The following is a 23,222-nucleotide window of genomic DNA, read 5'->3' as shown; positions in this document are numbered from 1 at the left end:
ATAAGAACGTAAAATGGGTTTTAACACAATTTAAGGCGCATTATATTATGTCATCATACAGCAAGCATTAACACACGTCAGTGAGTTGAGAAGGGCTAGGGGGTTGAACAGGAAGGAGACGGGTGATCATCTGTCTGTCTGTCCGTGACGGGTCTGTCTGTCCATCCATTCGTCCAGTGTTGTCTTGTCTGGCAGTCTGTGGCAGACTTTGTGCAGCCTGTCAGCATCCTGACAGCCTGACTTATTGAAAGGGCTGGGAGGGGAAGGATGAGGCACAGCATGGGGAGGGAGGGAAAGATTTGGGTGATGACAAGGGTAGGGAGGGTGATGGGTGGAGAGAGGGCAAAAGTAGCATGAGGGTGCAAGGATGTATAGTTAGGGAAGAGTATGTCACCAGAAATTGGGCTTATCCGGATGGGGATCCTTCCCCATATAGTCCAGATAATCGAGCTCATACAGTATATCTCGACCACTCTGTCACCTTCAACTCTCAACCCAGATATTAACATCTTTCATTTTCTCTTCCTCCTCTCATACATGCTGTGCTATTCATATTAAATTGCTGTATTAACATTAGTAAATAACTTGTATACTTATATTTTTGTAATTTTTTTCCTATTAAAAATGGAGAAAATATCTTTTATACACTATCTAAAATCTTCATGCTCGTCTTCTGTCTTACAACCTGTTATTTTCCCTTGCCTCCATGAATTACAATATAGTAAACTCATTAACCTTTGCTGGTGTCTGTGGTGGCTCTAGTTAGATCTAAAACTGTCTCCCTTTCCAAACTATTGAAAAGTTGATGGTCATGATGGGTGAACAAGTCATTAGAGGCATGCAAGGTAAGTGCGTGTCTGTGGACCTATATATACAAGCTCTTGCTTCAAAGGGAGTTACCCAAGGACCTTGGCTTCAAGAAATATATTTATTCCATATATCATTATGTGATAAAAATAAGACAGGCAACTTACGCAATAATTTCAGACAGTGTGTGAAGGAAAATCTCAAGTGTGTCATCATTTTCATCTCTAATCTTGGAGCCCAACACATTACAGAGTGAGTTGCACTCTATCACATCCACTAATGATTGAAGACACTTCAAAACAATCCTGAAAGTATAACAAATATTATATTATCAAAATACTTTTTTTTTTTATTTATTAGTAGGTCTCATAATGTGTAATATCCTGTATATGGATGAAGAGTCAGAAGTTATAGATCAGTTTAAATAGCAGGGGTTCCCGACTTACGAATATTCAACTTGTGAGCACATGATCTTATGAACAAATACACTGATCTAAGTGAATTTGAGAGGAGGGAAAAAAGAAGGCTAAAAAACCAGCATTGAAAGTAATGAAACGCCATTTTCTGCACGAAGCCCCAGAAGCTCCCTGAAGTTATCTGAACTGATATGTGCTATATTAGTTTGGGGTCATCAGCCACAGGAGTTGTTATGCCTACCGGGAATGTCGACCCATGACTTGTTCCCCAAAACTGTAGTGAGCGCCACATACTTCTGTACGTCATGGGCACGAGGGTAGACCACAGGCTGGCTGGACTTTATGACACTGCAGACAGCCTGAGACACACGAGCCCAGGAACAAGGAACTAGGGAAAGCGGATCCACCGAAAGAGCGTCCACTGGCACAGAACCGGTGGCCCGCAGGTATTGACGTAAAGCCGCCACCGGACTCGACACGTAATGCACCCCCGACCGAACCAATCAAGCATCCATCACTACCGAACACCTCCGGAAACCAGCCATCTCATTCTTTGCCAGAAAAGAAGGCTACAACCAAACAAAATGACCACCCGGACCAAAAGAACAGAACCCAAGGCGCTGGAGGAGAGCACGAACCTCCCCCACTCAAGCACCAGAGGCCAAGGCCAACAAGAAATCAGCTTTCAATGTAATGAAACATTTTCTGGGTGAGCCCCAGAGGTTTCCCTGAAGCTATCAAATTGACATATACCATATTAATTTAGTGCCATCAGTCCTTGGAGTTCGAGTGCCTACCAGGGGTCATGAGCCAGAACCTACACCCCAACTAGGGATTCGGCCAACACCCGAATCCCTAGCAGACACAGACTGACCACCAAGACCCAAGTCAAGACGAGTAAAATGCAAGGTGCCAGATTTAAGCTGAAAGGTAGGCAACAAAAGCTGTAAGCCTGTTGCCCCACTTCGAATCCTAACCAATTCCTGATCCCTGGATGAATATGGATGTGCCAATAAGTGTCCTGGAGGTCCAGGGAAATCATCCAGGCCCCCGGCTCTAGAACAAACCTGACCCAGGAAAGAGTGGTCATCCGAAAAGAAGGACAAGGAATCAACCAGTTCAGATGAGAGAAGTCCAAAATGTACCGGAGATCTGCACAGTCTGGTTTCAGAACTGGGAACAAGCGGAAAACCAACTTGAGACGAAGTTGTTTCGACCACGCCCACATTAAGCCTCTTCAAAATGACCTGACTGAGGGATGGGGAAGAGGGCTACTTCCCTCAGGCCTGACTCCCCCTACAGAAGAATGGTCCACCCAACACCAACGGAGGTCGGAAGAAACTACCTGAAAAGCCCACAAATCATGGGATCAAACGCAGGTAAAAAGAGCCAGCCTCCCCCGAGAAGCCAAGCACCACACAGAGTTAACACAGCGCCAACCAGACAACGAAGGCCCCAGGGCAACCACTGGCACCAAAGGATTACCTTGACCCACCGAGGCACGAATAAACCGAGAAGACCGAGAACAGTCCCACCATAACACCCACAAGTCTGAAATAGGATGGCAACTAGTCAAAGCCGCCGACAGAAACTGAGTGACAACGTCCTCTGGGAACAACAGAGGACAGAACGGCAAAGAAGACTGCAGAGCCAGGTCTTAAGCAGCATCCGAAGAGAGCCAGCACTTGCCAATGCGAGAGGAGAAAAACATAGAACCGCCTCCCGGAGTATCGGGCAAACAGCTTGAGCAAGGCAGACGACTCCTCGACAGCCGAGATCAGAACCCCAGCCAACGGCCCCTCACTCAATGACCCCACAGCCTCCAAAAGCCAATTCGAAGACAGCTCCAGAAGAGCGAAAACGCGCAAGACCGAAGCCAAAAGAGTGGGCATCTGAGCATGCAACTGCAACAGATCCACATTACGAGGAAACGCAGGAGCAAATAGGCACTTGGTGAGGAACTCTACCGAGCCATCCAAGAACACCTGCAACACAGAAGAAACCTCCTGCCATTCAAGCGTGCAAATACAACAAAAGCCATGCCAAGCTCTGAGAGAAAAAGTGGCAGCCTTGAAGACACCAGAACCTCATAACGCACCCAATATGGGGAAGAAGAACAGAACTTAAAAGAAGCCGGATCCATCACCAAGGCGTACACTGGGTCTTGCAGGAGGTACACACCAAGGGCCTCCTGAACCTTCCCAGGGGAAATCCGAAAAGAAGGCGGAAGGAAAGGAAAGGATAGATGGAATCCGGAAAGACGAATCCAAAGAACCCAAAGACACCCGGAAATGAAACCAGGGGGAAGGGGGGGGGGGAGGCTACGAAAAACCCTTCCCCTGCAGTAACAATACCTGCCCAGAAGGCACGACGGCAGCAGGGTCAAAAGGAGCCCAAGCGCTCCAAACAGACTTCCCTGAGCCCCGGGAACCCCTGATACAGGCCCCAGGGCTGAGCTCTCTTCCATGCCCACCACCCCTGAAACAAAGGCAGAGTCCAAGGAAAAGATTTCCGTGAAGAAAGGCGGTGGGATGAACCTGAAGGAAGAAACGGCTCAACACTTCCGCGCCCGAATCGTAAGGGGCAGCCCCCGAAGCCACTCGAGCCTCATCCCAATCTAAACCTCGCCCCGACTCCGAAACCCTCACACGTTTGGAAACCCAGAAGCAGAGAAGCAGGGCAAACCACGCCCACCTGGAAAGGAAGCGGGGGCGCAGATGATACCAAGGTCAAAGTGACCAATGCCCCTACATCTGGGGCTCTGGGGCTTCCAACTGGGCAACCAATCTGACACATTGCAAGAAGAAGCAAGCTTGCAATGCTGCTGCAGCCTGAATTCTATCATCTGCAAATGAGGAATGGGTAAACTGAAACACAAGCGGGGAACAAGTCCAACAAGACTTCAGGTCGTAGGCATCACTAACCCAACAAGCTGCATGGTGGAGGCAGAAATAGTGGATAGTCTCCCTGAGGCAGGGTCAAAGAACAATTGTCAAATTCGCACAAGGTGAGAGTGCACTCTGACAGATCCAGGTTACCAACTGAGCCCACGAGGGTTTTCCAGGGCCTGCAGGGTACGTCAGGCCTACAAGTATCCCAGGCACTGGGGCCAGCTAAGCCGGGAGACCCCCTACTTGTAGGCAACAGAGGAGGAGAGCCACCACAACTTAGGATGGCCTAATAAGCAGCTAAGCAGACCACCTCCGTTCACACCGACAAAATTACCAGAAAATGAGAGGAGTGGAGGAAAAAAAAAATCCACACCACTTTCTTTGCTCTTTCTGGCTGTAGGTCACAGTTTTACTGGCTGGTTGATACCTGGTTGATGGGGTTCTGGGAGTTCTTCTACTCCCCAAGCCCGGCCCGAGGCCAGGCTCAACTTGTGAGAGTTTGGTCCACCAGGCTGTTGCTTGGAGCGGCCCGCAGGGCCACGTACCCACCACAGCCCGGCTGATCCGGAACTTCTCTTAGAAAACCGTCCAGTTTTCTCTTGAAGATGTCCACGGTTGTTCCGGCTAGTTGTTTGTTTTGGTTCTCCTACTTTTCTGGGTGCCCGCCCCAGTCGATAGCAGAACATGACGCACTTTACGTTTAAAGTGCTCGTATGTCATTACTTCCTGTACCTTTCTGAGGGGACCAAGTTCTGGCTTGTGGTTCCCGGTAGGCATAAGAACCTCTGGGGCTGATGATCTCAAACTAATATAGCGCATATCTGTTCAGATAGTTTCAAAGAGCAGACAGGAATTCCCCCGGAAAGATGGACAGACATGGTGAGCAAATCAGTATATGGGCCCCAAATGCAAACTGTGCACAAGAACTGCAGGGAAGCATGTCTACAGGTAATTAAAAAGTGATTGATAAAACATATTTTTAAGTTACAAATCACGTGAACCACTCTACACCTGTTCATATGGAGTAGTGAGGTGCTGCTGTGAAAGTTTTGCCGACTAATGATGATGCTAACTCTACTGTATATTAATTTGCGTGAAAAATGGTGAACTAAAGTCTTTTTAAAGCCACTTTATCCTTCTTCCCTTCATTACTCTTGTCACCTCTGGTCAGGTGCTTCCTCACAACACAAAACTGGGAAACTGGTTACAGTAGTAATAGCGGTAGTAGTAGTAAGAATGATGTGTAAAGTAAAACTTTTGCACACAGGATAACATACTTAGTAGGAACAAGGGATGTTGCTCCTCTGTTAGGAATAAAGTTGAAGGCACTTTTGGAGTTTGCATGGGCAGTCTGATGGAGGGGAGCAACGACCCCAACATACGAGCCGTACGAGAGCAGAAGTAATGCTGCCAACGATGGGAAGTTGTCACTTATGATCTGCTGTGATGCAGGCAAGGGTTGGGGCTGGGGCTGTGTGTGTTCCATGGCTTCACTCCCATCAATTCTCTCCCAGTCATCATCCTCATAATCACCATCAGTATGTTCCCTGTGCATTCTTAAATCATGCATCAGCTCTCTCAGGCCACAGATAGCCTGCAAGTACACAACAATGTTAAAATCACACAACGTACACAAGCAAATATGGGCTACTATATTAAACAAGGGAAAAAAATCAATAACAGCAGCCAAAAAATATTTACAGCTATAATCTTACCACAACAGGTATTTTATTTACACAGCTTTTACCATACAAGGCTACTCCTTTATGATAACCATCCTGATATTCGCAGAAATGGTTATCCTTGGAATGTATATGTCATAGGTTGTGTTGTCTGGTAAAGGCAAAAAGCTCATCTCATATGTACAGTACAATGAAAAACACATTGAGATATATACAAGAGTTGTTACATTCTTGTAGAGCCACTAGTACGCGTAGCGTTTCGGGCAAGTCCTTAATCCTATGGTCCCTGGAATACGATCCCCTGCCGCGAAGAATCGTTTTTTCATCCAAGTACACATTTTACTGTTGCGTTAAACAGAGGCTACAGTTAAGGAATTGCGCCCAGTAAATCCTCCCCGGCCAGGATACGAACCCATGACATAGCGCTCGCGGAACGCCAGGCGAGTGTCTTACCACTACACCACGGAGACTGCTTGAAACATTGACTCTCGTAAAGATGTGCAGGAGTGTACTGGATGTTCACAGAATAAAGAGGGAAGCACCAAGCATCAATGAAGAAAAAGAGAGGTAGGTAAATACACAGTACATTAGAGGGATCTTATATTAATGTGAGGAGAATCAAGTGACAGTGAGAAGTGTATAAGCTTGACTGTGCAGTCATCCATGGAAGAGATAGTACCAAGGAAAGGGATGGCCTCAATGATACACTCTTATTTAAGGTATCTGTGAATCACTTGTAGGTAATTTTGAGCCGTTCTACTCCCACAAACTGACCCGAGGCCAGGCTTTCTGGCCGACTGTACCGTCTGTCAGACTGTCCTCACAGCCCACAGCCCTATACAGCCATCATGGCTAGGATGATCCAGTAAGTCAAGCACAAATTTGCCAAATATCCCCTTGAAAACTACCACCATTGCCTCAGCAACATTTCTCATACTTGTTGGCATAAGAGTTTGATATGAGGGTTCAATCATATTGTACAGGAAAGTAATACACACACACCAAGATCTAGAAAATGAATACGGTAAAAAAAAAAAAAAAAAAAAAAAAAAAAAAAAAAAAAAAATTGGGGCAAGACCTGGAGGCTCCCCAGAGCTTATTCAGGCTAATATGGATATATAAGACTTTGGCATCAGTCAGTGTGAATGGAGTTCTTAGGCCTACCGGGGACCACGAGGCAGAACCTGGCCCCCTCAAAGTGGCATGAGGAGCAATGGCCTATAGAAATACACATGTGATTTGGAGCATTGTATGTCTGCCATTGATCGGGTCAGGCACCCAGAAAGGTAAGCATCCCAAAACAAACCCCTATTCTGGTTTGAAATTACTACTAAAAGTCAAACAAGTAGACAGAGCTCCCCAAAGAAAAACGAGCATGACGTCACCACGTTGCTGCACTGCCGTCTGTGCAGCTTCCCCCTCCCTGGGAGGGGGAAGGGGGAGCTCCAGACCCCTTGCACTAGCTGCCCACACCTTCAGTTCAGAGGCTGGATGTCAAAAACATGCAAAGAAAAAAATCGCCGACTGGAGGGAGGGAGGGAGGGATGCCAGGGAGCCTCCGGGTCTCACCCAGAAAAAGGTGTTTCATTACATTCAAATCTGGTTTTCTGGGGGTAGCCCCTACGACTCCCCGAAGCTACTTACCAAAAGACGAAAGCAAGAAGGACTTACCCAGGAGGCGGTTGGCACTCACTCCTCAATGCCAAGTCGAGACATTTGGCTGCAACCGCCGACCCAAAGCGACACAGGCCTGACTACGCCCAGGAACATTGACCAGGTAGCGGGCAGCCAGGACCCTGTTCGACCACCAAAAACCCTGTGCCCAAATGTTAGCCTAAGTCATGTTACTGAAGACAGCAGCAAGAGCAGCAAACTTACAAACGTCATGGGCAGGGGGATAGACCGCAGACTAGATAGCCTGAATAATCCTGCGGACGACCTGGAAGACCCGAACTCTGGAACAGGGAAGATGGGAAACCGGATCAACCCAAAGCATGTCCCCGGACACAGAAGCGGCACGCAAATAACGGCAGAGTCGCAACTGGACACAACACATGATGCACCCCCAGCCTGACCAACCAAGCAAGTATCAACAACCCAAGGACCCCCTCCGGAAAGGAGCTGTCTCATTCTTCGCCAGAAAAGAGGGAGATGGCTGCAAACGAACAAATCTATCACCAGAGCCAAAAGAGCAGAAACCCATGCACCAGAGAGCATAAAGCTCCCCAACCCGACCCCAGAGGCCAGTGCCAACAGGGAAAGAGCCTTGGAGAGACAATCCTGAACCGAAGGGGCCATTACAAACTGAGGGGGAAGAACTATAAGAGAACACCCTGTCCAATGACCTGGACGGCTTAGGCGGCGCATGAGCAGGCCGGTGAAACAACGCCCAAGACAACTTGTGGAACAGCTCAGAAACAACATCGATGCCGAAAGCAAGCTGCAGTGGCTCCGCTAACATTGCACGATATGAAGCGACAGTATCTGGCATAAGATGACGGTCCTAAAGCAGCCACGAGAGAAAGGTCAAGACCGCCTAAACAGAAAGCGAAGTACAGTTTACCTACGAAGAGACAGAGAAACTGAAGAACAGCAGGAAACTTCATACTGCTGCCGAGACGAAGCATGCAGGTGGGAATACTAGAAGCGAAGACTTAAGGAGAAGATCGAATCAGCGACGTAACAGACCGTAACGATCAGCCGAAAGAGGCGGAGCCGCGGGAAAACCTCTGGGTTTGGACACCAAGAAAGCAGCTCCTGAAACCAAGACTGGGCTGGCCAACAAGGAGCCAGCCAACAAGGAGCTAGCCCAGTCTCGAGACTCTCCCCTGGTAAGTCTCCAAGTGAGCTAGGACCTGGAGTAACAGCAGAACCGGGAAAAAGAGGTACTGTACATGAAACCCCACTTTGACCAGTCCTGCCGAAAAGCATTGAACCCGACAACCTCACAGTTGGGGAAGGGCACCACACATACCAGGAGATGCCTCGACCACACAGACGTGAAGAGGTCCACCTCCGGGAGCCCGTATATTCGGCAGAGCCAACTGAATGAGTCGGCGTTGACCGTCCATTCCGAGGACAGGGGAATGAACCGAGACAAGCTATCCGGCAGAATGTTGGACACTCCCCGAATGTGAACGGCCACGAGAGCCAAACCCCGAGAACTCGGCAGATGAGTCACCTGAAGCGACCAGCCCAAAAGAGCCAAGGACTGTATTGAACCCCAATGGTTCAGGCAATGAACCACCGGGATGCAGTCTGAATGGAGCAAGATTGTCGATCTGCGAGTGACCCGAACCCTCCGAAGCAATATCCACACTGCCGCAAACTCCTGCACTGTGCTGTAGGCCTGACGGACCTTACTGCCTTTGGCCGGCCTGGTGAGCCCTGGTCACAAAACCCCTGCCAGGAGACGACACATCCGTGAACACATTGAGCAAGGGCTCAGGGAGGTGCCAAGGCACTGAACCCCGAAAAACCCAAGGCCGATGATGCAGCAGCCGATGCAAAGTTCCCAGAGGCCGAACCCAGCGGTCGCAAGAGAGGTGGCAGGGAACATCCTCAAAGGAACCGGCGGGTAGACCATCACGGCAAAGTTCAGGCACCCGCATAAACCCTCCAGCAACCTCTTGCCAACTCAAGGCAAGAGGGGACCCAGGGGTCGCATCCATCGGACCCCTTGTGCCCTCCACAGGGTTTCCCAGGACCCATAGACTGGTATTGCTAAGAGTAAGCCTAGGCAGGGTACTGCAAACTGGTGCCCAAGTCTACCAAACAAACTGCTAAAAGCTGAACCCCCGGGACGTGTCCACTCATGGGATTGCAGTGAGTACCACCCAGAAATAAGGATATATAAAACCCAAGTCACAGACAGGGGACAACAAACCAAAAGGCAGACCCCCCCCCCCCCACCAGGCAGGAAAATGAAAACAAAAGAAAAAGCCTGCAAGAGGACAACGTACCCAGGTGGAACGGAGCCGGTCGCTATAATAGGTAATAACTAGCTGTGCAGTACCCTGCACCCCCTACCAGTGCAAACTACCCTTTACCCTAAGGTAAACAAGGGAAGGAGGGGTTGCAAGGGCAACCCCTCCTGAAGTTGCTCTGGAGGGGTTGCCCTGGACCAGGGAAACCAGAGCAACCCACGAGTCCACTAAAGCAGAAGAGGATGCATGAAAGTAGCAGCAAAGAACCACCAAGAGGCAAAGAACAAGATGCACCCCTGACCTAACCAAGCATCAACCGCTCCCAACGGACACTACCTGAGGTCAACCGACTCATTCTTCGCCAGAAAAGAAGGAACTAGCAGCAGGTGAACAAAACTACCCCCTGGGCTGAAGGAACAAAAACCCCGGTGCCAAAGGAGAACGAAGATCACCCACCCAACAACCGGAGGCGAGAGAACAAAAAGACGTATAAAAACAATCATGGGCCGAAGGGGGCACTGTAAAAATGAGCAGAAAAAAAGAATAGAATACCAAGCAGGCTTAGATGGCACATGAACAGGCCGGAGGTGAAGTAGTGCCCGAGACATTATCGACTCTGAACACAAGCTGCAGCGGCTCTGCAAATGCCGCACGATACAAGGCATCAGTATTTGTCTGCCTGAAACACTATGCATGCTAGTGGCTTTGCATGAATGTAAAAATACCAGTCTTATGTTATCTCACCAACCCATTGTACCTTCTTGCAAATAAATTAATTATTATTATAATTATTATCATTATTTGGCATAAGATGCTGAACCCAAAAACTAAGAAAGGATCAAGAAAACCCAAAATCTACCCCGGAGAACAATGATGTAGGGTGAAGAATTAACAAAAGTGTGCCACGACACTTCATACTGTCGCCGAGTGGAGGACCCCAGGCAGGACACCAACAAACTAGCCACCTGATCACTGCAGAGATGGCAATAACATGCACCAGAACCCCAGACACAAAAACCGGAGGAGAAGACAGAACCAGCAAGGTATATCAGCAGACTGATCTTCTGGAAGAGGCAAAGTCATGGAAAAATGACTGGGTTCTGACACCAAACAAGCAATGCCTGGAACGAAGGCTGGGCCAGCCACCAGGGAGCCAAAGGGATCAACCTTTTTCTGTAGGACTTCAATTTTACCAGGAACCAGAGCAAGAGCTGGATCAGGGGAAACAGAACAGGAACCCCCACCTCAACCAGTCCAGCCAAAAGCATCTTCTGCATGACTCGCAGTCTGGGAATGGTGCCACAACCAGGCCGATGTGAAGAGGTCCACGTCTGGGTGCCCTAATGAGGGCAAAGCCGAGAAAGGAGTTAGCGGCGATGGTTCACTCCGTGGAAATGTTACAGGACTAAGAAGACTGCCAGTCAGGACGTTGGACACTCGACGTGAACAGCATAAACAACCAACCCCAAGAAATCAGGAGTAGAGTTCAGCTCCAAGAGACAGGCAGCAAAGACAACTTCCATATCCCTCGGTTGAGACCACAAAGCATGAGGAGACTGTTCAAAAGGAGCCGGACCACGGAGCCCAGAGAGATCTTAAAGCTCTACCATGCAAACCACACAGCCGCAAACTCCTGCACTGGATTGTGAGCCCAATAAAGGTGAGGGGACCAAGGCCCTAGACCAGCAAGGCAAGCATTGGTCACAAAGCTCCAGCTGAAATTGGAAGCATCCAAAAAGACAGAAAGGAAGGCCCCAGGAAACTAGACCATTGAAAACCTTGAAGAGGAAGCCAGTGATACAGCAGCTGGTAAAGGGCACCTAGAGGTAGCATCCAGCAAATGCAGGTGCTGTGGAAGAACCAGCTCTGAAGAAATCAAAGCCTCAGAAGCCAAACCCTGCCCAAGGAAAAACGAGGACGGCAAAGTTGAGGTTCCTGCACAGCTGCTCGAGCAACTGCCGAGTCACCTGGTGCGTGCGCAACACCAACAGAAAGCAGTGTTGCAGTTGTGTAGGGGGGGCCAGCAGCAGGGCCAGTGAAGCCAAGTGAGTCCTAAATGAGGCCCAGCCTATTCCAAACCAATGCCAGAACCAATGAGATTTCTGCCATTTTACCAGGAACTTGAGAGAGAGAGGGAGAGAGAGAACCAGAACCTTGGCCAGCAGACACGCAGACTGGCTGGGAGATCACACCAGCCAGTTGTCAAGGTAGACCAGGACCCAAACAACAGGAAGACAAAGAAGGGCCACCATGATCCAAGCCAAATGCATAGAATGCGAGTCCAAAGAGGAGGACCCGATAATGGGAATCTATTGCCTCAAGAGAAAGCTAACCAATCTCTGGATGTATCCGAGCATGTCAGAATATATCCAGGTCCAGAGAAGCAAACAAGCACCAAACTCCTGGACGAGTCGAACCTGAAAAAAAGTAATCCAAAAGAAGAGGCAAGGAAAGCACCGGTTCAACCCAGACAGAGCGAGGAAGAACCAGAGATCCAGAGAATCCTGACTAGAGACCAGAAAAGGTGGGAAACAACCGAAGGGTATGACCACCCCCAAAAACACCCATTCCAAGATGACTTTATGAAGATGAGGAGAGGAGGGCCACCCAGAAAGACCCAACCCCCCCGAAAAGTGGACGGATCAACTAATTCCACCACAGGCTGCACAAAACTCCCTTTCCCATCACCCTGTCAAAGGGTGAACCGGAAAAATGCCGTGTGAGCTGGTAAACAAAAACATGGCCATCACCTCCCGAAGGACAGGGGTTCAGAGAGTCAGTCCGAATGCAGCTCCATGGCTCAAGAAGTGCACAACAGCACCCAGGTGCAACGAGTACAAAAGTCTACAACAATCTGCGTGGCTGACCAATAAAGAACCTGAACATGGAGGTAAACATCTCGACATCCTTTGGGATAGTGGGGCAAATAAGTAGACAGAGAAATGCTAAGGAAACACCTCCATCCCCGAAGCCTGTAACACAGAAGCAGCCTCATGCCACTCGAGTGAGCGGGACGGAAGCATGGATATCCATGTGGCATGATGATGCACAATCCTTGAACTCGCTCAAGAAAAGTGTAGGTTCCACAAGGATATCCAATGGACTACCGAACCCAAAGGGGTTTTCCAGGGAATGGCTCTGCAGGATTCCCAAGCATTGGGATCACTACGCTGAAGCCCTGATTAGGAAACAGGACCTACTGCATTTTTTTTAAAGAAGGAAAGTCTCGTTTTGGAACGAAAGAAGAAGGGAAGAATCGGGTAGACCCTAAAACGGGTACACGTAGACCAACCCAGCTCACCAGAGGCTGAGAAGGCCGACTACAGAGTGCCTTGGTTAGGTTGCACGAATCTTAGTGCGCCTCGCCAGTCAAAACTTGCTCTCGAACCCAGAGAAATCAAAGCCAAAAACAAAACAGACTTACCAAGGGCAAGGACCACAACAAGCAAGGAAGCCTTCTATGGAAGCAAACCCGAATACTTTGGGGAAGAGGACACCACTGGCATCGCAAGGGCAGCACTAGGGAGCACACAGGGAAGAAAAACCCTAGCACATGCAGCTCCAAGCGAACTACAGTGGTACCTCGGAATGCGAGTGTCCCTGTATGCGAGTTTTTCGGAAGACGAGCAGGATTTCCTCGGAAAATATGTCTCGGAAGGCGAGGGTTACCTCGGAACGTGAGTTTGTTGATACGTGTACAGACCGACTGGCGCGTGGTGGCATGGCGATCGCGCCTCAGTTTACCAGTGTCTCGTGTCCAGTGACTATCCCACCTGAATTCTTTACAAGAATTTACAGTTTTTTATCGTTTTTTTTGCCATTTGAGCATAAAAGTTGTCATTATATATCTTGCCATGGGTCTCAAGAAAGCCATTGGTAAGGTTCAACCTAAGAAAATAGCTATGAGTAGAGGCAGTAAAGGATGTCCCTTCTTGATTAAGAAAATGTGTGAAGTATGGGAAGAACTGCAAAGTTCTGTTGAAAAAACTCACCCAGATAAAGCTGTAGCAGACCGTTGCATTGACCTTTTAAATGATAATGTGATGTCTTACTACAGACAAGTGTTAAAATGTAGGGAAAAACAAGTGTCTTTAGACAGATTCTTAGTAAGACAAGCAAGTCCTAGTGGTATGCAGGCAAAATGTGCCAGAGTGTGCATACCAGTGAAGTCCTCACTGCCTGATGTTATAATGGAAGGGGACTCCCCTTCCAAACAGTAACTCCTCTCTTCCTCCCACCTCCTCACCATCTTCTATACGCCTACAGCATTCAACAGCAAGGGTAAGTAATAACTTGAACATAGTTTTGTAGGTTTATTTAGATGAATTAGGTATAAAAATTTAGTTTGATGTGGGGTTTTTGGGGTAGTCAGGGACGGATTAATTCATTTCCCTTTATTTCTTATGGGAAAATTAGCTTCGGAATGCGAGTTTTCGGAATACGAGGCGTCTCCAGGAACCAATTAAACTCTTAAACTGAGGTATGCCTGTATATTCCTGGCATACACAGCACAAATGTGTATTGAAACAGCCACAAATGCTGAAGCAGAACATGGGAGCCAGAGTGAAAGGAGGCACCTCTCTCTGTCTTCCCTCAGCAAGAACTGAGTGTGAAGCAGCCAGGAGACCCAGTCTGTCTCCCTCCTTCTCCCCAAACGAGGTGGGGATGGGAAATGGGGCGAACAAGTTTGAGGTATCGATATTTCCTTATAACCAGCAATGGTCTGTTTTGTCTTGCTAACTTTGTGGTTGCTTCCCTGGTGGTAGTGGACTTTATTAAATTTCACTAACAATTTAATCATAGTGCCACTGCTCTCCATGTCATTAGAGGGGGGGGGGGCCCAGGTTTTGGCTCATGGTTCCCGGTAGGCCTAGAACAACTCCCAGACTGATGGCATCTAGTAATTTTCCTCTGTAGTTTGAGAGCCCCAAAGGGCTTCCCCAGATATAAAAAGTAGCCTTTCAAACTAAACACCAGTAAAGATCACATTCTAATGATCACCTATACTCCAATTTGTTAAAAATATATATTCTTCTACTTTAGTTTACTTTGAAAAGAATTTATTGAATGAATATCCCAACAAATCTTATCCCAACCTTGGATAGAGGCTCCTGGCAAAGTGTTTCCAATAAGCTCTCACCAATCTTAATAGTTTCTGTATCAGGGACAGGAAGCCTGTATTTAGGCTTATCAACTAACCCCACCAGGTCAACTACTGATGATCTTTCCCAGGATGCCACCCACAACAGATGTCCAACTGCCTATTTGATGCTAGGTAAATGGAGGCATCTGGAGAAAGTAAAAGTACCCAACCACTTTTGTCTTTGCTGGCCATTTCACCCAGGATCCTTGATTGTTAGTCAGGAATGTAGACTACTATACTACAGGACCCATTTTAATCTTAATCTGACCTTGACAGTATAATCATTACCTTGTATCAACAGTAAGTTCTTAATTTATCAGTTATGTTAATTAGGAAATGTAACATTTATGGGCCACAAGCTTCATTTGGAACAGAACTTCACATTAAGCGTCACCACCAAGCTTCGTTTAATTTAAGCTTTATGTAAGTCCAGCAACACTGAAGCATCTTGTAGGCAGCACAGGCAAGCACTAGTGAAAGGCTATATGGAGAAGATATGATTAATTCTGTCAAGACAGACAGCCTGTGTATGTACAGTATATACATTAGGCTTACATTGAAGGTCTCCTCTCCCCCCACCACCAAGGAGGAACTACCGACTCTCCCCAGGATGCAACCCCACAACAGCTGACTAAATCCCAAGTAATATACCTATTTACTGCTAGGTGAAGAGCCATTAGGTGAAAGGAAGCATGCCCAACCGTTTCTGTCCCAGCCAAAAATTAAACCCGGGATCCCCAACTGGGAGTCGAGAACAAACCAAAATGGGAGTGCGTTCGGGTGGACATAAATAGGAGCTATCGTGTAGAGCCAAAAGGCCTTCTACCATTTCCTTCATTCTTATATTATTAAGCTAGATGGATAAGTTCAGATGGTATGGAAAAGGCTACAATATATCCACTGTTATTAACCAAGATTGCCTTGCATGAATCTACAACTCTTTCTTCCCTACAAACTGCTGCTGCTGCCGAGAGCTTTCAGCCTGCTCCTTAGACTTCAGTGTGTGTTTCAGGTGAGGCAAAAGCTGACTAGCACCCTCACAACTACAAGTGTTCAGTTACATCTTTGCATACTTGATATTTCCACTCTTTCCGATTCTAACAATGTAAACTGAAATGTCTAAAGTGGTTGGTGAGAGCACTTCATACTCTGACTTTGGATTTTTTATTTAAGGTAAAGTACAATGTTTCGTCTTAAAATGCACTCAATTTATACAAGTCTAAATTTACTTTTATAATAGTTTTTCTTCACTAATGCACACCTTTGATCTATTTACATTCCCTAAAATGGCATCAAGGAAGAGAGCGCACGACTGGAGATACAAATGAACAAAATGGTATAACAAGGGGATATAAGTAGGGTTCTAAAACTACCAACCCAACTTTGAAAAAAAAGAAGATCTATACAAATTGAAGAAATTTAAGATTTAGAAAATAACTAATCAAAACTGGCTCGTAAAGACCTGTGTACCAAGTTACTGTGTAACATCAAAGAAGCAAACGTGTTGGAAAATTTCAAGCCTAAGAGGCCCCTTCAAGAATGAAGGGGCCTCGTAGCCTGGTGGATAGCGCGCAGGACTCGTAATTCTGTGCCGCGGGTTCGATTCCCGCACGAGGCAGAAACAAATGGGCAAAAGTTTCTTTCACCCTGAATGCCCCTGTTACCTAGCAGTAAATAGGTACCTGGGAGTTAGTCAGCTGTCACGGGCTGCTTCCTGGGGGTGGAGGCCTGGTCGAGGACCGGGCCGCGGGGACACTAAAAAGCCCCGAAATCATCTCAAGATAACCTATGTTGAAGGAGTAAACGAGAGCCTGGGTATAATCAGAAGCTGTCTTGCACAAGCCAATTGGCCTCTGCAGATTACTTTATTCTTATGTTCTGAAGAATGAAAAATGGGTATAAATAATTCTTACAGATAGTGGTGGGAGTGTTGCAATCTTGACAGTAGCATCAGTAGTAGTTGGCTGTTCTGAATACAACTGTGTGCGCTCCAGAATTTGTGTCAGGAGAGTTATTGTCGACTCGCAAAGCTTTGGGTCATGGCCCAAATTACGCCATGTCTCACATACGCCCCTGTGTGAGAAGTGAATTTTGTAATATCATCGTCTTCCACTAACTACACAGGGAGAATGCATTTTAACTAAATCCGACATCTGACACTGCATTAAAAAATTGAGCATCGAGTAAAATAAAAAGCACTTTCTAGGGAGCCCTCCTCAGTAGCTTCCCTTAGCTATGTCAATAGTACTCTAGAAGTATTATCAATATGTCAGGATCCAATGACAATCTCAGCACTCAGGAAGCAGTAGCATTTCACATCAACTTTTCTCTACAAGAAGGAGAGTACATGAGGATTAAAAATCAAATTGCTACAAAGAAGATTTACTTAAAAATATAAAAGATGTCACACAACATTCAACCTCCAAGAAAAGTTTGGCATTCACTGAACATCCTAAATAAAGTTGTAACATACAAACAACTTGCCTCATCGACCATCCCCCCTACCCCGCACTGCCACCAAGTGGTGGCCCAAGTCACTCTGGGCTCCAGCTAGGTGACCACCTTGGTCTCAAGGCTTGGCACACTACCTCTAGTACAGGAAAGTAGAGGAAGAGCAAGAATGGGAACTACTGAGGAGCCCTCAGAAAGTCCTTGATTCACCGAACCTCACAAGTTCAGTGAAGTAGTCCCGAGTGATGCATCAACAAAATTGAGAGGTATTCTGTATGTAGAACGCCACAAACACATGGCGTAGGCCATAGTTTTACAACTTGCTGGATGATCTGGGACACTGGCACTAATTTGAGTTTGAAAGTAGATATGAATGTCCCACATACAACTCCAACCAATCTCTGAACTGAGGATGGATAAGCATTTGATAATATAAATTGTCATCCACACTTCCATGGAAATAAACATTCCATTCACCAGGGCTCTAGGAGACTCAAACCGCGAACCCCACGTGTGTGAGGCCAAAGCTTTATCCACCAAACTATTGAGTAATCTTAGTAAGGAAAGTTTCCAGAAGCAGCATCCTGCTGCCAAACTCAAATTTTTTTACTTTCCCTGACTGCTACTGAAGCTCAGAGGAATTAGTGATCCATGCCCACGTCACATATACTGTCATCCACACTTCCATGGAAATAGCCATTCAAATAGCCATTCTGCAAACTTAAGGAAACAAGTGCAGACTAGTGTAATCCCATCTTATACACCTGGAACACCATATTCATAAGAAATGATGGATAGGGGCTGCATTTGTTGAGCCACCATAGGTCCAAGTTGAAGCAGGGTTGTGGAGCAACCCGAGTGGAGGACAAAAGGTGGAGGACAAAACCCGAGTGAAGCATGTCACCATGATCATCCATCTGTCTAAAAAAAAAAAATTTCAAGTGATGATGTGGAGTAGAAGGCTGGGCAAAACTCCCCACACACCCGAGGGAACAACAACGATGAGACCAATGAGACCCCTGGAGCTTGAGCTTAGCAACTTCCTCTATTTTGCAAGCCGATCACCTTGGTAAACAGGTTGATCTTTGATCTACAAATGTGCCATGCTCAACAGAGATAAAAAGGTCAATGTATAATAGTGTGTGCTCCAAGTGCACTGACAAAGGGGAGCTACTGAGGGGGTCCAATCCAAAAATACAAACCGTCTTCTGTAGCAATTTAATTTATTTTTAGACGATAATTTAAAAACATTTGAAAAACTCAGACTTGTGAGTGTATATGAATTTTTTCTTTGAGCAGGATACTCTTATCTTACACAAGGTCCTCTGGTCTCATAGATGGAATCCTGCAGTCAGAGGCAGAGGTTTTTGCCTCTAATTTGACTCAATGTCTCAACTCAAATTTGAGGATCTGAATAACTCTGTGCAGATTAGCAGTGTATAATGTACAGATCTACTCTCTCCCATGTTGTGTTTACTCTATCAGTAGTAGTAGTAGTAGTAGTAGTAGTAGTAGTAGTAGGCATCCATCAGTCTCAAGAGACTATGGAGTTGTGCTCTGGTTGTGGGTCTATAACACCTTGATACAGTATTATAATCTACAATCCAAACACTAGTGTCTATGTAATCGATAGCATTGATGTTTGTGAAGGCCCAAAACCACTTTGCTTCTGTGAGGAGGCTATTTTGAAAGGATTGGGCTATAAATCTTTTTAGATCTCATGTTAGTAAATATGGCTGTTGTTATTTTGAATTAATTTTAATGCTTTTTTTGTAGAATCTATGGTATTCTCACTTTACAATATGAGGATATTTTGAACGTGTTCTGTCCAGAAGTTGCATTGTCCAGCACTACAATTCCTGTAATGATGGGTTATGAGATTGTCACAACCGGTGAAGGAAAGAATCAATGCCCTCAAGTGATATGCTCAACCATACTTGAGACAGAGCCACACATGCCACATACAACACAGTACTGGGAATGTGGCAAGACACATATACCTCTCAGACATAGAGCCACACATGCCACATACAACACAGTACTGGGAATGTGGCAAGACACATATACCTCTCAGACATAGAGCAACACATGCTACATACAGCACAATACTGGGAATGTGGCAAGACACATATACCTCTCAGACATAGAGCCACACATGCCACATACAACACAGTACTGGGAATGTGGCAAGACACATACACCTCTCAGACATAGAGCAACACATGCCACATACAGCACAATACTGGGAATGTGGCAAGACACATATACCTCTCAGACACAGAGCAACACATGCCACATACAGCACAATACTGGGAATGTGGCAAGACACATATACCTCTCAGACACAGAGCAACACATGCCACATACAACACAATACTGGGAATGTGGCAAGACACATATACCTCTCAGACATAGAGCCACACATGCCACATACAACACAGCACAGTACTGGGAATGTGGCGAGACACATATACCTCTCAGACATAGAGCAACACATGCCACATACAGCACAATACTGGGAATGTGGCAAGACACATATACCTCTCAGACATAGAGCCACACATGCCACATACAACACAACACAGTACTGGGAATGTGGCAAGACACATACACCTCTCAGACATAGAGCCACACATGCCACATACAACACAATACTGGGAATGTGGCGAGACACATATACCTCTCAGACACAGAGCAACACATGCCACATACAGCACAATACTGGGAATGTGGCGAGACATATACACCTCTCAGACACAAAGAAAGGGACCCACAGGCCCAAACTAAAGCCCAAGAAAGCTCAAATTGTCACTAAGCCAGGCACTGCCCATGTTTCCAAAGAGGAAGAAGGGTCAGCCACAGAAACACATTCAAGAGTGGAAATCCCACCCACCATGGCCAGAACTGAAGACTGATTAGTGAAAACCAAATTCCTTCAAGCACAGCAGCAGAAGGGAATGGCATCTTCCAGAACAGAACCAGTGCTTCAAAACAAAGCCTCAGAAATAAGCAATTCCCAAAGCATCAACCTAACCTAGTGGCACCAATGTTGAAATGGCTCTATCCAAGGAACAGAAAGATTCAACAACAGATGCAGTAAGTAGGCAGGATAGCTGAACACTAAGAACCAAAAAGTTCTGGGCAAAGCAAGTAGAAGCAGAGCATGAGCTGTCCTCCTACACACCCAAGTTTTTCAAAAACACAGGGAGCTATGAAAAACACTAAATGACACATGGTGACAACAAGTTTTCAGTGAAATTGTATGAGTGAATAACTGAGCCACAACACTACAAGTTAACATCCAAGAAATGGGCATATACTAAGTTGACAACCACACCCAAAACACACACACACACACAGATGAACAAACTCGGTAATGAAGAATGTAGCAGGCAAAACAGATTGAGTGATTGAGTCAAAACACTGTGTCGCTTTCAAGAAAACTGCATACAGTGGGTCCCTGAAATTCATGTGTCCGGGCTACAGACAGCTATAGGTGTAAACCTGCAATAAAAATCTCACTTCTGTACGGCTGAGGCAATGCCCATGGTACAAAACGACTGGGTATTGCCACATGGTCGCTCGCCCATAACATAGTAGTGGATATTATGCGACATCCTTATCATGATTGCCTCCATTTACAGTACTGCGGTGAGGTATGACTACTACTTGATTAATTGATACATTATGCTTTCATTTCTATGCAAAGACATATGTGAACCACATGTATGCATGGTAAACACAGATCATTATTTAATCTCACACTGTCAATGTTCAATCTTGCAAGTGTATGTGTGCAGAGATATCACTTTAAAATTGGAAACATCTTGACAGACGTAAAGACACCACTCAGAAAAAGAAACAAAAGAGTTTGGAGAGACTGACCTTTCATATGGAAGTGGATACGTAAGCATGGTATCCAGCACCAAGCTCAGGTTGTGGGAAGACAGACGGGTCAGAGCCTCCACTGTTCTCCGTCTTGTCTCCTTGTGCGTAACTTTCTCCAATCTGTTAAATATACAATCTGGAAAACCCCAGTGTCATTACCATTAGAACCAACAATGTGTAAAAGGTTCATACAATATTTTGAGACACTTTATAAATCAATCAATTCACCTATTGTACTTAGTAAAATACAGTACAGTACAGTACTGTATCTCCAATCCTTGATTTAATAATACCCTTTTTAAGATATTAATAAAGGTACGAGCCACCTTAGAATTACATAAATTCAACGATCAAATTAATCTAAGAATTAACAATATCCAAATCAATAAAGTAGATAGTTGTAACCACTAATTTTATATTGTAACCCTACTGTAACATTAATATATTGTATCCTAGACGATAGTGATTAATACTAATAATTACCGAGTAACACTTCCTACTGGTTGCACTTGGTAACACTTTGTAAAACTGGATAAAGGTAAAGCCTTGAGGGTATTAGTTATTGAACACTGGTTATTTATATTTTACGTAATATGAACTGACAAAGTGTACCACTGATGGGTACGCCAGGAACCAAGGGAACCCTTCGAAGGAAATGCTACACAGGGAACAAATTAATTACGCTGCCACCATCCTGCCTGACCATTAGCTATATCAAGCAATGTGGCAAGAAACATTGCTTGACATTGAGTCTTTTTTTTTTTTTTAACTCATTAATCATGGGCTGGTTGTTAACAAAACTATACACATAGGAGTTTGAAAGGTTCCATTTAATGGACACAGATGGATATTTTAACATGGGTTTATTGAGAACAAAATATAATATTCACCAAACTATAAGTACCTACTCTAACATTGGCAAATGTTTAGAAATCACACATGGGAAATATCCAGGATCACACACTTTACCCTCTGGGTCCTGCTCTCCGACCTGGGTGAGTCTGTCTGTCTCCTGAGACCCGCTTGATGACCTGCGGCCCACACTGCCTCTGTTCCTCCAGCACCCTCTATCCTCTAACTCCCCTACAGGGGCATATATTCCCGCCCCCAAAACTGCCACACCTATCAGCTGGAGAAAGGGGGGGGTGGGGGAGATTTGCTATTGCAAACCTACATTGAGGCTTTTAAGTGGGTCCGCCCACACGTGCACAAACTCTCAAGAATTTACCATCAAGATGTTTGACAACCACCATACACCGCTTCAAGGATGGAAATTATTAATTACGGAAGTGCAAGAGGGAAGGAACGTTTTCCTCACCCAAATGTTTACACAGCCAACACTCACCCTGCAGGTGGTTGACCTCTGACCTGGCAGAAAGGGGTAGATCTCTGGGTGTTCATACATAAGAATCTGGGAGTATAATTCCATTACAATGTTTCACAAGATTATCATGATATATCAAAACTTGAAACTAGCTGACTAAGACTAGCCAGGAATATTTTAATTAACTTTGCAAGACAATCCAGAGTTCATCTGGGCTGACCTCTTGGAGAAGGCTTCCCTGGGTGCGAGCTCTTGGGGGGGGGGGGTTGTCATACATGTTACATAGTAAATTCCTTGCTGTTCTCATTGATGAGCTGAATTTCCAGTGCCACATACAAATTATAGCTAAAAAGTCCATTCCCCTGGGCTCTAGAAGATTTGAACCGTGGACCAAATGTGAGTGAAACTGAAGCTCTATTTAACGAGCTATTGAGTAATCTTAATAAGGAAAGTTTCCAAAAGCAACATCCTGCTGCTCAACTGGAATTTTTGACTTCCCCTGACTACTACTGAAGCTCGGAGGAATTGGTGATCTATGCCCACGTCACAAATTGCCGTCCACATTTCCGTGGAAATAAACATATCATTCACCGGGGCTCCAGGAAACTTGAGCCGTGGACCCAACGTGTAAGAGACCGAAGCTCTATCGACTGAGCTATTGAGTAATCTAAAGGAAAGATTATTTTGGTCAAGG

The 23,222-nt window shown here is 45.9% G+C and overlaps 1 protein-coding gene across 3 annotated transcripts in view; it reads right to left on the bottom strand.

The window, feature by feature from the left end:
- The window catches only part of c11.1 (maestro heat like repeat family protein c11.1), a 123,956-nt gene that overhangs the window by 29,823 nt on the left and 70,911 nt on the right, over window positions 1-23,222 (bottom strand). For all 3 annotated transcript variants that reach the window (XM_045765299.2, XM_069311047.1, XM_069311046.1), the window contains exons 15-18: window positions 21,202-21,340; window positions 16,779-16,938; window positions 5,392-5,708; window positions 975-1,112 (exon numbers count right to left, since the gene is read on the bottom strand). In XM_045765299.2, coding sequence (XP_045621255.2) covers window positions 975-1,112; window positions 5,392-5,708; window positions 16,779-16,938; window positions 21,202-21,340 — 754 coding nt within the window. The remainder of the gene's footprint in view (window positions 1-974; window positions 1,113-5,391; window positions 5,709-16,778; window positions 16,939-21,201; window positions 21,341-23,222) is intronic.

The sequence above is a fragment of the Procambarus clarkii genome, chromosome 69 (genome assembly GCF_040958095.1).
Source record: "Procambarus clarkii isolate CNS0578487 chromosome 69, FALCON_Pclarkii_2.0, whole genome shotgun sequence".
NCBI lineage: Eukaryota > Metazoa > Arthropoda > Malacostraca > Decapoda > Cambaridae > Procambarus > Procambarus clarkii.
This window is presented reverse-complemented; position numbering and strand designations above follow the sequence as displayed.